Source organism: Astatotilapia calliptera, chromosome 10 (genome assembly GCF_964374335.1).
Source record: "Astatotilapia calliptera chromosome 10, fAstCal68.1, whole genome shotgun sequence".
In the NCBI taxonomy this organism is placed as follows: Eukaryota; Metazoa; Chordata; class Actinopteri; order Cichliformes; family Cichlidae; genus Astatotilapia; species Astatotilapia calliptera.
In genome coordinates this window covers 16,286,173-16,298,079 of record NC_137431.1, presented here as the reverse complement: position 1 = coordinate 16,298,079, position 11,907 = coordinate 16,286,173, and the positions used below count along the sequence as shown (strand labels likewise).

Sequence of the window (11,907 nt, the reverse complement as noted above, 5' to 3'; positions counted from 1 at the left end):
CGGATGGGCAGAAGACACACCATGTGCTAGCAAAAGAAAAATTAGTACCAACTGAGCATCATTTAAACAGCCCAGCCTAGCTGAGCATTGACTCTGACAGTGTCCATCCCTCTATGACCACAAAATAGAAAGTTGGCATTAGCACCAACAGTGTCATCTTTACACAAAGTGAGAAGAAAGAAACAACACACATGTACAAAATGCACTATAAATGGAGCATGTATATTAGGCCACAACTAAAATAGAGGTATGCGGGCAAATCACCAAGTGCAGATCTGCATTTGACCAGGGGGAGCTCAGCATCTCAGAAAAACTTATGAAAACAAATTCCTTTTAAGGTCATATTATTGTTAATGCTCAATTCAAATGCCTTACAGAAACCTCTCAACAAATTACATTACCGAAGTATCAGAACATACCATAAACAATAATATGAATTGAAATCTAACATATGTGAAAGTCATAAAAGTTCACTCAGCTTTGTCTATAACTAGGCCGCAAAACATGAGTATTAATCATTTTCAGAGGTTATTTAGCACTAGGACGAAAAAAGACTTACCAAATACAGAGTATATTTAATTAAAGTAAATTATTTTTATCTTATTGAACAGTTTGCACTGTAGGAGGCGAAGTTCCGCCTTTGTTCACAATCGCTTTGTCAATTTTACCATCATCATCTATAAATACCTTGGTACTTTTAGAAAACAGAGGACAAACTGTCTCCACAAAGAAGAAAAAAAGATGCACAATCACTCTGGAGCTCTGCGGCGCATGCGCCCCGTCGCTTCGTGCCGTGACGCCTGGTTTAAGCTCCGCCCAGGCTTTCTAAAAGGTCACGTCGCGCTGCAGCAGTGAAACAGGAGACCGTTCCGCATCCTCTGCGCACACCTCACTTGATCTCTATCAGCAGGTAAGAGTCACCTCATCCAAAAATTGTTTAAATTTTAAACGTTTATTGTGTGTTACTGAGCGCGTCAGCCATGATGGCTGTCATTCTGATGGTGATGCGGATGTGATGCTGTTGACTGAACCTACAGCTAGCTGTATCTTCCAAAAGCTAGCCTGTTAGCCATAAATGAACAAACAGCGTCATTAGCTGTATCACTGATGCTATGTCATCTCAATTTGACAGACAACTCCTAAAAGTCTATCACCTTCTCAAAAACAGTCGTTTTAGAGTTGCGCATTTCGGCCCCATCATCGAAGTACGCAACAGGAAGGGCGCAGAAGTGATGACCTTCAAGGATGGAAGTGGAGGAGACGAGCCTGTTGCGCCTTCCTTCGCTTCAGATCGAAGCTATCAGTTTTTACATGTGCTTGATTATGCGTGATTTGTCGGGTACAAACGTGGGTGGCAGCGGTGATGGGTGAGGGCTGTGACGAGGTTGTTTCCCGTCAGGGTGTAGCTGTCCCGAAGCACGTAGACATCGAGAGGCGGAGCCGCAGAGTACGTGAAAAAGCTACACGTGTTAATGAAGTCATATAGCGGCCTGAATTTTGGAAGCAAGGCATGCATATATATATATATATATATATATATATATATATATATATATATATATATATATATATATATATATATATATATATATATATATATATATATATATATATATATATATATATATATATATATATATATATATATGCGCTAGTTTTGTAGAAAAGTGGCGTAAAATTAAGCAAATTAGTTCAGAATGTAAAATAAATACTAATATCAACAATAATCATGATAATATATAACAAATATGTTTTAGCCCTTATCACGTGGGGATGTAATTGATGAGGGTTGGATTGCAGAAGTGTTTATAATTGAAAAAACAAAACAAACGGCAGTTTCCACTTAGTAATTATATTTTTTACTATTCTCTTGCATTATTAACGAGTGTAATTCTTAAATAAGTGTTTTCATTGTTGATTTGTACGCTACTACTTCACGTGTAAAATGAATTTAAAAAAAAACAAATGAGGCAATGGATCAATGAACAAATCGAAACCCTTAATCAATAACTGCTGTTGCTAAATAATTCTCCATTGATAAACTAATAGTTTCCAGTCCAGAAAGTATTTTTACAATCATACACCAGGTGTTCTTAATTATGAGTGGTTTCCTTACTGACGTTTGTTATGGACATGTTTCTGAAGTCTAACCTGCACATTTTCATCAATGTCCACCTTTCTTTGAACTGCAACACCCTCGCAGCCTCGAGGTCTGTAATAGGCTCCCATTGAGCTGCATGGGTAACAGTGCTCCTGCTACCGCTGCAGCATCAAGGCCTGAAGATAGATGCGACGCCAAGGCCAGAGGCCCGTCTGGTAACAAAGCACAGCACTGAAAGCAGGCTTTTTATTTTAGTGCTGTCCTGCAGGAGCAATTTCATCGCAAAGCTCATGCAACTTGAAAATAGAATTTAAAAAAAAAAAAAAAAAAGTGGCACCCTCCAGAGGGTTCTGATGATCTAGACAAAACGGCAAAAAAATCCTCATCCTCCCCCTACATGCTTATGAACATAGGCAGTAAATCTAGCATGCAAGCTCAAGACCTTGTAGTTGAATGCTTGCAGCAATGCTTAAAAGAAGACCAGCTGCAGCGTGATGGCTGTAAATGTGGACTCTGATGTTTTTCTTGTATTTGTGATTTCTCACTGCATGCCGGGCTGCTCCTGTTTTAAGGTGAGAAGCATTGGATGGCCCCTCTGTTTGTTTTTGTTTTTTCTTCTGTTAACCTGAAATTCAATCGAAATCAGACAGCATCACAGTTAAATCAGCCTGGTACAAATCTAGATGTGTCATTTTCCATCTAACAACAACTAAAGAGCGTGTGTGTGTGTGAGTCCGGTCTTCTTGTTTTTTCAAGTGGTTCTCTGTGACTCAGCAGGGAGTTGATCTTCATGTCGCATTGCAGAAGTGTTGTTGAAGCAGACCACTTCAACAGGCTGGATCAAAGATCAGAAAATATAGAGAGCTGGGCTACGTGTCATGAAAGCCTGCATATGCAGTCTACTCACAACAGTGAACCAGCTTTAAACTGTTCAGTCATATCACTTCAGGCTTATCAGTTTTTAGTGATGGTATGGTTTTGTTTTGGGTTTTTTTTGTTTATTTTTTGTTTTTTATTCTTTTGAGCTGCTTTAGCCACACAGGAAATTGATCAGGAATCGATGAAGAATCTGACCTCCAAGCAGAATTTCTAATTGCAGTTACCAAATCAATAAATCTCACGAATGACAATCAATAGGATGCACTCGAATTTACTACACACACGCCCGTTCAACTATCTTATTGAGGACCTTCATTGACATAATGGTTTCCCTAACCGTTAAAAATGAATGCCTCAACCGAACCCTTATCCTAAACCTAACCATAACCTAATTGTAACCCTGACACTAAAACCACATTTTGAGCCTCAAAAAGGCCTTCAAACTTGTGAGGACCAGTGTGTGTGTGTCCTCACAAGTGACTGTTGGTTCTTACAAGTATAGTAGAATGCAGCTTTCGGTCCTCACAAAGATGGCTAAACAGGAACACGAACACACACAAACAGCCTTAGAACCTTGTGCACATAATTTATAAAATATTTGAAAGCCGCATTAGATAAATGTCCTTGGCCACTGGGGCAACATGATCACTGAACAGTGTATGTTATTGGTAACTTTATGTGTATGTGACTGTCTGGAAGATAACGGTTATCACCAGTGTTGATGATAACGCTACTGGAAGGTCTCTACTTGATTCTGATAGCGCTTACGCTGCTCTAGTTTTAGCTTCCTATTTTTATTTTTTTTTTGGAAACACAGGAAGATCTTTTTAACCCTGGAGAACCCATGGGGTCAAATTTGACCCTATGGTTTCCCTAGTAAACCAATGGGGACGGATCTGACTCCATGGGTTCTCCAGGCTTAAAGAGTTCTTAGCCTAATACTGTAGCTCAGGGTAGTCAATACAAATGAAGACGCAGGTTCACCCAATTGTAATGTCCTGCAGTTTTTATAGGATGTGCTATAGTTTCTTTAAATCTGCTACAGTTGGGTAGTTGAGGCTTCTACCGAACTCAAAAAAATTTCTGTATTTTAATATTAACTCAAAAAACAAAACAAAATGGTTTCAAATAATCACTTGACTTCATGAATAGATCATGAAGCTAAAGGAATATGCAAAGCAGAAATATTTAAACTCAAACACCAATGAAAAGCCTTCCTTTTAATTCTCTTGATCAGGCCATTTCCCTAACATCCTATGCTCTGAATAATGGACTTTTTTTTTTTTTTTTTTTTTTTTTTGTCTTTTTAACCTTTTGGGCTTGTTTGTTTTAAGTGTGTCACATCTGTGGTGCAAGGCCCTGCAGTGGTGCTTGTGTGGCACAGAGTGAGGTAGTTGTCTTTGTTCTAATGGCCTCCTCTGGGACTGTTTCCTGGAGACGTTCAAGAAGCAAACCCAAAAATGGAAAACATAAGATTAGTACCTCCTTTGGCTGTGAGTAACATAAGCTGAGTTGTCATCACCTGATTATGTCTAAAGCAGTTCAGCCACAGCCTTCTGACAATCTCCCATTTTTTGATTTGGGAGCCATCGTAGATTAAGAGAGACCGAAGGATAATCCTATGTGACAAATATTTTCCCAGGTTACTTTACCAAAGAGAGAAATGTCCTTGACACCACACACTCTCTCTCTGTGGTTGTTGCATTGATGCATAGTAGTGATTCTAAAACTTTATACTTGCACATTTAGCCAATATCTTTTTTTTTTTTTTTTTTTTTAAAGCTAATAACCCTCCAAGCATAAACTCTAGTGCACTACTACCAAACTTGCCCCAGCTGATAATGTGCTAGAGTCCTGCCTCATATTGTTCTTTTAAGGGGGTTGTATTAATTTGTGTATGCAATTCCCTATGGACGGTGTAAAAAGACATGGTTTCACCCATTGCAAACGTGCTCCTGTGCACTCGTCCAAAATCCCGGATGCATGTCCCTGGTTGCGGATGACCTATGTGTCAGTTTAATGCCGATTGGTTGACACGTGGCGACATTCACAGGGACTGGGAGAAGCACAGGCAGTGACTGTGGTGGTCACTTCTCAATGTGTTTGACACTTTGTTTCACTTCAGCTCTTTTCATGTTGTAACTTCCCTCTACTCTGTCCTGAGCTGATGGACCAATAACAGAATAACCAGGAGTAGCCCGCAGACCAGTTATACTACATAGTTGTGTAGTATACTGGTACACTCCCTCCACCGACGCTCTCTGTGGGTAAGCAGGCCTCCATAGGCTGCTGGGGCTGAGCCGTGATTTCAGCGTAAGCCTCCAGTCAATGTAAAGTTGTCATCTTTAGTAATTTTCCGTTATTTTTTTTTTTTTTGTCCAGTTGTTGCATAAACTGTAGATTTCCTATTGAGTTAGCTTGTTGTGCAATGTTTCCTTAGCGAAACTCCACCACGGTGGAGTTGTACTGCTTCACAAAGGAGGGCAGGTATTTGCTGAGCATGGTTTTTGGCTGGTACAGACAGTGGAGCAGAGCTGAGGGCACACATGCCTTTGCCCTTAGGTTGGCTTTTATCACGTGTAAATACTTCCTTTTATTCACTGGAGATGTGAAGTATGCAGCTTGTACCCCTGCTGAAGCTATTCTCCTCGGGGACACGATATGCCCTGCAGGCCTGGCCGTGTGAGTGTGTGTGATAAGAGTTGCACACTGATTTCATTGAGAGGCCTGTGTGTACTGTAAAGGTTATCTCATAGCTTTAAGCTGAGGATTAACACAGAGGGTACAGGGAGTATATCAGACGGTGTGCTCTCACAATAAACCAGCCTCCCTGACTTTATCATTAAGCTGTATTACAGCCTCCTATGAATGTGTGCCTTTACAATATACTGACAATTCCAGCTTTTAGTTGACACTGCTTGCTGTGGAGGAACATTTAGTAGAATAAATGAATAGTCTATCGAATTCTCCAATGGATGACCTGCTATTGTGGCCCACACCCGGCAGCGTTGTGCACAAAGCTACAGCCTTGTGTTCAGCGGGAGCGCCTCGGATACCAATATAGCCAAACAGACAAGTCACAGCTTGTTCTCAGGCACACAGTGCATTAGCTGGAGTGAGAACGGAAATTTACAAATCCTTGATGCACTCATATCGCATGGCTCCAGTAGAAATAATTTGTAGTCTGAGAACAGCAGCGCTTAAATGGATGCGTGACGTGTCACTCCAGGCGAAGAACTAAAGGTGTAACTGGCAGAGAGGTGTATAATGACAGAGGAAAACAAAGAGTGTTGCTGAGGAGGGGGAAACGAGCCGTGTTGCATCCAGGCCTGCAGCTATAATGAGGACTGGCAGCAGAGTCTATAGGAGCGTTATTACACAACCCCTTCCCCCTCCCTCCATCCGTCTGGTGTGGTTCACATGGGGGAGGTGAGGGGTTACGTAACTGCTAATTTATGGAAGAGTGAGGAAGGGAAAGGGGAATTAAATAATCTGGTTTGAAGGCTGTTTATGGAGTTTGGTCACTGCCACCAAGCTTTCTGTTTTTAATGACTGACACCAGATGATGCATGAAAATGAATGTCAACAAGATGGGGTGTTTGCTTCTAGTCACAATAAGTGATTTTACTGAATTACTTTTTTTCTATTTCCTTTTCTTTTTTCTCCCCCCCCCCCCCCCTTCAACTCTCAGGAAACAGGAAATGTACTGCTCGCATCTTGCACACATGTCATGTTCTTGTATGGTGTGATTAAGTGCCATCGTGTAGGAGTTTGCCCATTTTCACCAATCTGGCTGCACTTAACTTAGAAAAGCTCATTGGTATAACAGTATAGTTGAGCTGCAGACAATGGAGACATTAAATGAGGCCAGCCCTGGGCAGTCATCCAGGTTTGCACATAGTGAAGCAGTATGTGTGTTTCGCTCTCTTTCAGCCACCATGACTCACCAGTATCCCGCACTGACCCCTGAGCAGAAGAAGGAGCTGCAGGACATTGCTCACAGGATAGTAGCTCCAGGCAAAGGCATCCTCGCAGCTGATGAGTCCACCGGTATGTGTTGGTGTGTCGGTGTTTCAGCAAAGGTGGCTGATTGAAACGCAACATTAAACATGGTTGAATACCAACATACAGTACACTGAACATGCAGTGAGTTGCATGTGAAATTAGAATTGCTGTGCGTTTATTTAAAGAGATCATAAAATAAAGATGCATGTTATTGTTTCTATAAGATTACTGCAAACAAGCAGTTTTAGTCTTCTGCTGTAGGCCATTTTATACTGTAAATGATGCTAAATAAATGGCATTTGTGTCGTCTGTGTGTATTTTATTAAATCCATGTCCTTGTTTTTTGCTCTTTAGGCAGCATGGCAAAGCGTTTGAACCCCATTGGGGTCGAGAACACTGAGGAGAACAGGCGCCGCTACCGCCAGTTGCTCTTCACAGCCGACCAGCGCATCGACAGCTGTATCGGAGGTGTGATCTTCTTCCATGAAACCCTCTACCAGAACACTGACGATGGCGTCAACTTCGCCAAGCTCATCAAAGACCGCGGCATTGTCGTTGGCATCAAGGTAGGCAGGGGATTGCCGTTGCTGGGTAATCAGTTTACCCTGGTGCATTCTTGAAAATTAGTTTTAGCTCAGTTTCATTATGCTTCTGCTGCATTGCCTGGTTTGTGCCATTACGTGTTAGTTTACATAGTTTGTTGTGCTCAGAGTCTACCTTAAAACACAAGAGCCTGAGTGCTGAAAATCTCAACCTCCTTTTGTTTTGAATGTCATCATCACTTCGCTGTTGATATAATGCAGTCAAGTGACTCAGCTTAGCAGGCAGTGTAAACCCTCATCGTTTAGCAGGTAAAACCTGAAAGGTGTTCCTTTTTTTTCTTAAACCAAAAAAAAACACGCTTTCAGTGTGTTTACATACACTCAGACCCACACATAACAGCAGATCATGTTGTTAGGACCAACTGGGCTAAAGTTATTTCAGGTCAAATTCAGAACATTTTCTGTTTGTCTTTACAGGTTGACAAGGGTGTTGTACCCCTCGCTGGAACAAATGGAGAGACCACCACTCAGGGTAGGAGACAGTAGACGCACAAGTTTGAGAACTGAAATGAACTTCACGGAAGCCCTGTGTGTTTCTCATGGCTGGTTCTGTGCGTTGTTTGAGTGCAGGTCTGGATGGGCTGTCCGAGCGATGCGCGCAGTATAAGAAGGACGGCGCAGATTTCGCCAAGTGGCGTTGTGTGCTGAAGATCAGCGAAACCACGCCGTCTGAGCTGGCCATCTTTGAGAACGCCAACGTGCTGGCACGATATGCTAGCATCTGCCAACAGGTTAGTGTGGTACTATAGAGGATTCCTTTCCTTTTTTTGGAAAGGACACTAGTGATCATCAAATGGTAGTATTGTATATTTCTAAAATACTGGTGTTAAATTTACACTCTGTAATCTCTTTCAGAATGGTATCGTTCCAATTGTGGAGCCTGAGATCCTTCCCGATGGAGATCATGACCTGAAGCGTTGCCAGTACGTCACCGAAAAGGTAACATGTTGCAGAATGTGGAACTCTGCCACCTTTATCTGTTCTGGAGAGTTCAAGTTTGGACTTGCGTGCTATCGTTTGTCTCCTGCTGTTAGGTCCTTGCTGCAGTGTACAAGGCTCTGTCGGACCACCACGTGTACCTCGAGGGGACACTGCTGAAGCCCAACATGGTCACAGCTGGACACTCCTGCCCAACTAAGTACAGCAGTGAAGAAATCGCCATGGCTACTGTTACTGCTCTGCGCCGCACAGTGCCTCCTGCTGTCCCAGGCAAGATACTTGTGTATATAATAGGAAAAATTCAGGGAGTGGGACAGTATCTGTGTGCAACAGCAGGGCTCCAAGTGACTTAATAGAGCAGCATATTTAAAAGTTAAACCATTATATGTTATCATGGATAAACTGCTAGCTGAAACATGCTTTTGTGAATGTATAAAATCAGTTAGATCATCCCTTGGAATTTGGATGAGTTGACTAGTAAATTGGCAGTCTTGGCATTTTTCAGATTGCTTTGATTTCCTAATAGTAATACTTAAATCTCTAGATTCTTTCACTCGTTTATATCTACCTGCAGAGTGCAAACATGCAGGAAAAGATGCTTTCGAAAACCTTTAAAATCTTCCTCGACATCAGGTATGAGCAGATCGGTAACTCGTGTTTCTTTTGTATAAACAGGGGTGACATTCTTGTCTGGTGGCCAGTCTGAGGAAGAGGCCAGCGTGAACCTTAATGCCATTAACAACTGCCCACTCCCCAAGCCCTGGGCCCTGACTTTCTCCTACGGCCGTGCCCTGCAGGCCTCAGCTCTTAACGCCTGGAAAGGACAGCTGAACAACGAGAAGGCCGCCACCGAGGAGTTCGTCAAGCGCGCCGAGGTCAGACCACAGGAAGGGACATCAGATGTGTCCTTTGTACTGCTAATTTAAAAAAGCAAAACTTTCTTTGCTCTTTTGCTTATGTCTGTTTTGTTTTTTTTCTTCTCCAGGCTAACGGTCTGGCTGCACTCGGCAAGTACGAGTCTTCCGGAAGTGGCACCGCCGCAGCCCAGTCCCTCTACGTGGCTAATCACGCCTATTAAACAGCAAACTACCACGTTGAGCTGTGGCATAGTTATAGTCTTCTATCTGCTCTGCTGTCTCCCCTCTTCACTCCTCCATCAATCACAGGCCTGTGCTGTCTGCTTTACTTTAGAGTTCTTAAATTTACATTATTAGATATGTGTATTTGAAACCATCATGTGACATCACAGTACAAAAGGAAACAGACATGGGTCATCTGTCTTTTTTTTTTTTTTTCTTTTTTTTTTTTTTTAAATTCCCCCCAGTTTCAACAAATGGTTAGTTTTGAGACAATTTGAAGTTAAACGGTTGGAGGATAATCAAAAATGTTTAGTCAGTATTCATTCCACATTCCTTCTTTCACGCAGCTGTCTCTGCCCACTTCACACAAAATATCAAATCACTCCCAAGCAGGCCAGATCAGCATGTTTGTGTCAGTGTTTCGCTTCTGTCAGAACGGCATTTGTTCATTGTTGAAACGCTCTACTAACATCCGCACTGACACCAAGTGGGACCAACTGCTTATTAGTGGCATCAGAACATGCGTTAAGGAGCAAGATGGCAGACGAGGTGAAAATGTTGAGCCGAGTTGATCTTTTGAACAAAAGTGTGGAGTGCTCTGTTGTGCTTTCAGACAGATGTATATCTAGTAGATGTTAGCAGGCACATTATACTGTAATAAGCCACTACACACCAGGATTCTTCCTTTTTTTTTTTTTTTTTTTTTTTTTTTTTTTTTGTTCTTGTGCTCCTTATCACCATTATTGAATTTTAAAACAAACAACCATCTTGTGTGTCTGTTCATTAGCTTAACATTACATGCAGTAATCAATGTATTCAGTTGTGTGAAGGTGTCAATATTATGTGATGCTAGTGTGTCATCCTCCCACCTGATTTCCCCCCTGCCTGCCCTACCGAACGACCAGACTAGTTTCTATCGACATTCACATCCAATGGACCAATGGCGTGGGGTCAGCAGCGGGGAAACGGTCGCTGCTGTGTTGGAGTACTGTGCCGTTTGTGGTGTTAATATTGTTCTTTAAGCACTTGGTGTGTCAAATAGTGGAGAAAAATAAACTAAAACCTTAAAACATCAGATGCTTTTGTGTGATGGAATTTTCTACACCTGTCCTGATACTGGCGATGACAGAGTTATGCATGTTAGTCAAATATTGCTACTTTATTATTTAGAATCTTTACTGCCTCTACATTTTAGAAATCAATGTTGAGTATTTAATTATATTTAGTTGGCTGATATCATTACCTTTACACAATCAGCTTATTGTGATTTGAAATTAAATGGCCAACACTAATCTGCATATTTAAACTTTATTTTCAGTTTCCTGGAGGTGTATATATGCCTACATGCACCCCCTTTCTGAGTCAAAGTCATGTGTTTTGCGCTCAATCTTGCAGATTGGATAGACAGTCGCATGGAAGCAGCTCAGGGTGTGTAGGCATGACCTGCTGAAGTTAAAGCTAAAGATCAGAATGTAACACGTAGGATATTACTTTGGTCAGGGTTTACGGAAACTGGTCCAAAAAAAGGGAAAAAATATCCAGTGAGCAGTATTTCTCTGGATGATAATGCTTTGATGGCAGAGGTGACTGGCCAGACTGCTTTGAGCTGATAGAGAGGCAGCAGTAACTCAAATAACCACTCAATAGCTAAGATAAGATAAAACTTTATTAATCCCTCGGGTGGGTTCCTCTGGGAAATTCGGTTTCCAAAAGCACAGCACCGACAGAAGTTACAGTTACAGAATATTATATATATATATATATATATATATATATATATACACACACACACACACACATATAAATACAGAGACAAATATAAATAAAATATACGAAGGGGATAAATAGAATAAATAGGAATAAAAATAAAAATACAAGTGAATTGCACATTTCAAGTATTGAGGTCTATTGCACCATTGACTAAGATATGCAGAAGAGCATCTATGAATGCACTACACATCATGTGGCTTAAAGGAGATGTGCTACCGCAGCAGAAGACCACACCAGCTAAAATTTCTTTCAGTGGACAGTGAGTCTGTGTGAATTTATAAAGCCTTTTTAAAAACAACTACGGGGTCTCCTTCACCAAATGTAAAAGACAACCTTGGGCCAAAAGGTAAAAAATATAGAAAATCGCTCCACAATTTTGCAGCTGCAACTTCGAAAGCCCCGTCACCTCTGAGTTTATGTTGTGTCTTTGGAACCAGCAAAAGTCTCTGGTCTGCTGACCTGAGAACGAGGTGGGACATAAGAGTGCAATAGCTCAGACAGATAAAATTATGTAGAATCATTAAGAGACTTA

The 11,907-nt window shown here is 41.4% G+C and overlaps 1 protein-coding gene across 3 annotated transcripts; it reads left to right on the top strand.

The window, feature by feature from the left end:
- Positions 1-756: 756 nt before the first annotated feature.
- aldocb (aldolase C, fructose-bisphosphate, b) lies at positions 757-10,680 on the top strand. 3 transcript variants are annotated; one of them, XM_026182425.2, is made up of 9 exons: positions 757-910; positions 6,914-7,030; positions 7,340-7,551; positions 8,005-8,059; positions 8,158-8,318; positions 8,443-8,526; positions 8,622-8,796; positions 9,202-9,401; positions 9,512-10,680. In XM_026182425.2, exons 2-9 carry the CDS (start codon positions 6,919-6,921, stop codon positions 9,602-9,604), a joined length of 1,092 nt encoding a protein of 363 aa, XP_026038210.1. In that variant the 5' UTR covers positions 757-910; positions 6,914-6,918; the 3' UTR covers positions 9,605-10,680. The 3 variants fall into 3 exon arrangements, with proteins under 3 accessions (XP_026038210.1, XP_080163677.1, XP_026038212.1); XM_080307551.1 differs by lacking the exon at positions 757-910 and adding an exon at positions 2,204-2,316; XM_026182427.2 differs by lacking the exon at positions 757-910 and adding an exon at positions 2,332-2,673.
- The last annotated feature ends 1,227 nt before the right edge of the window (positions 10,681-11,907 follow it).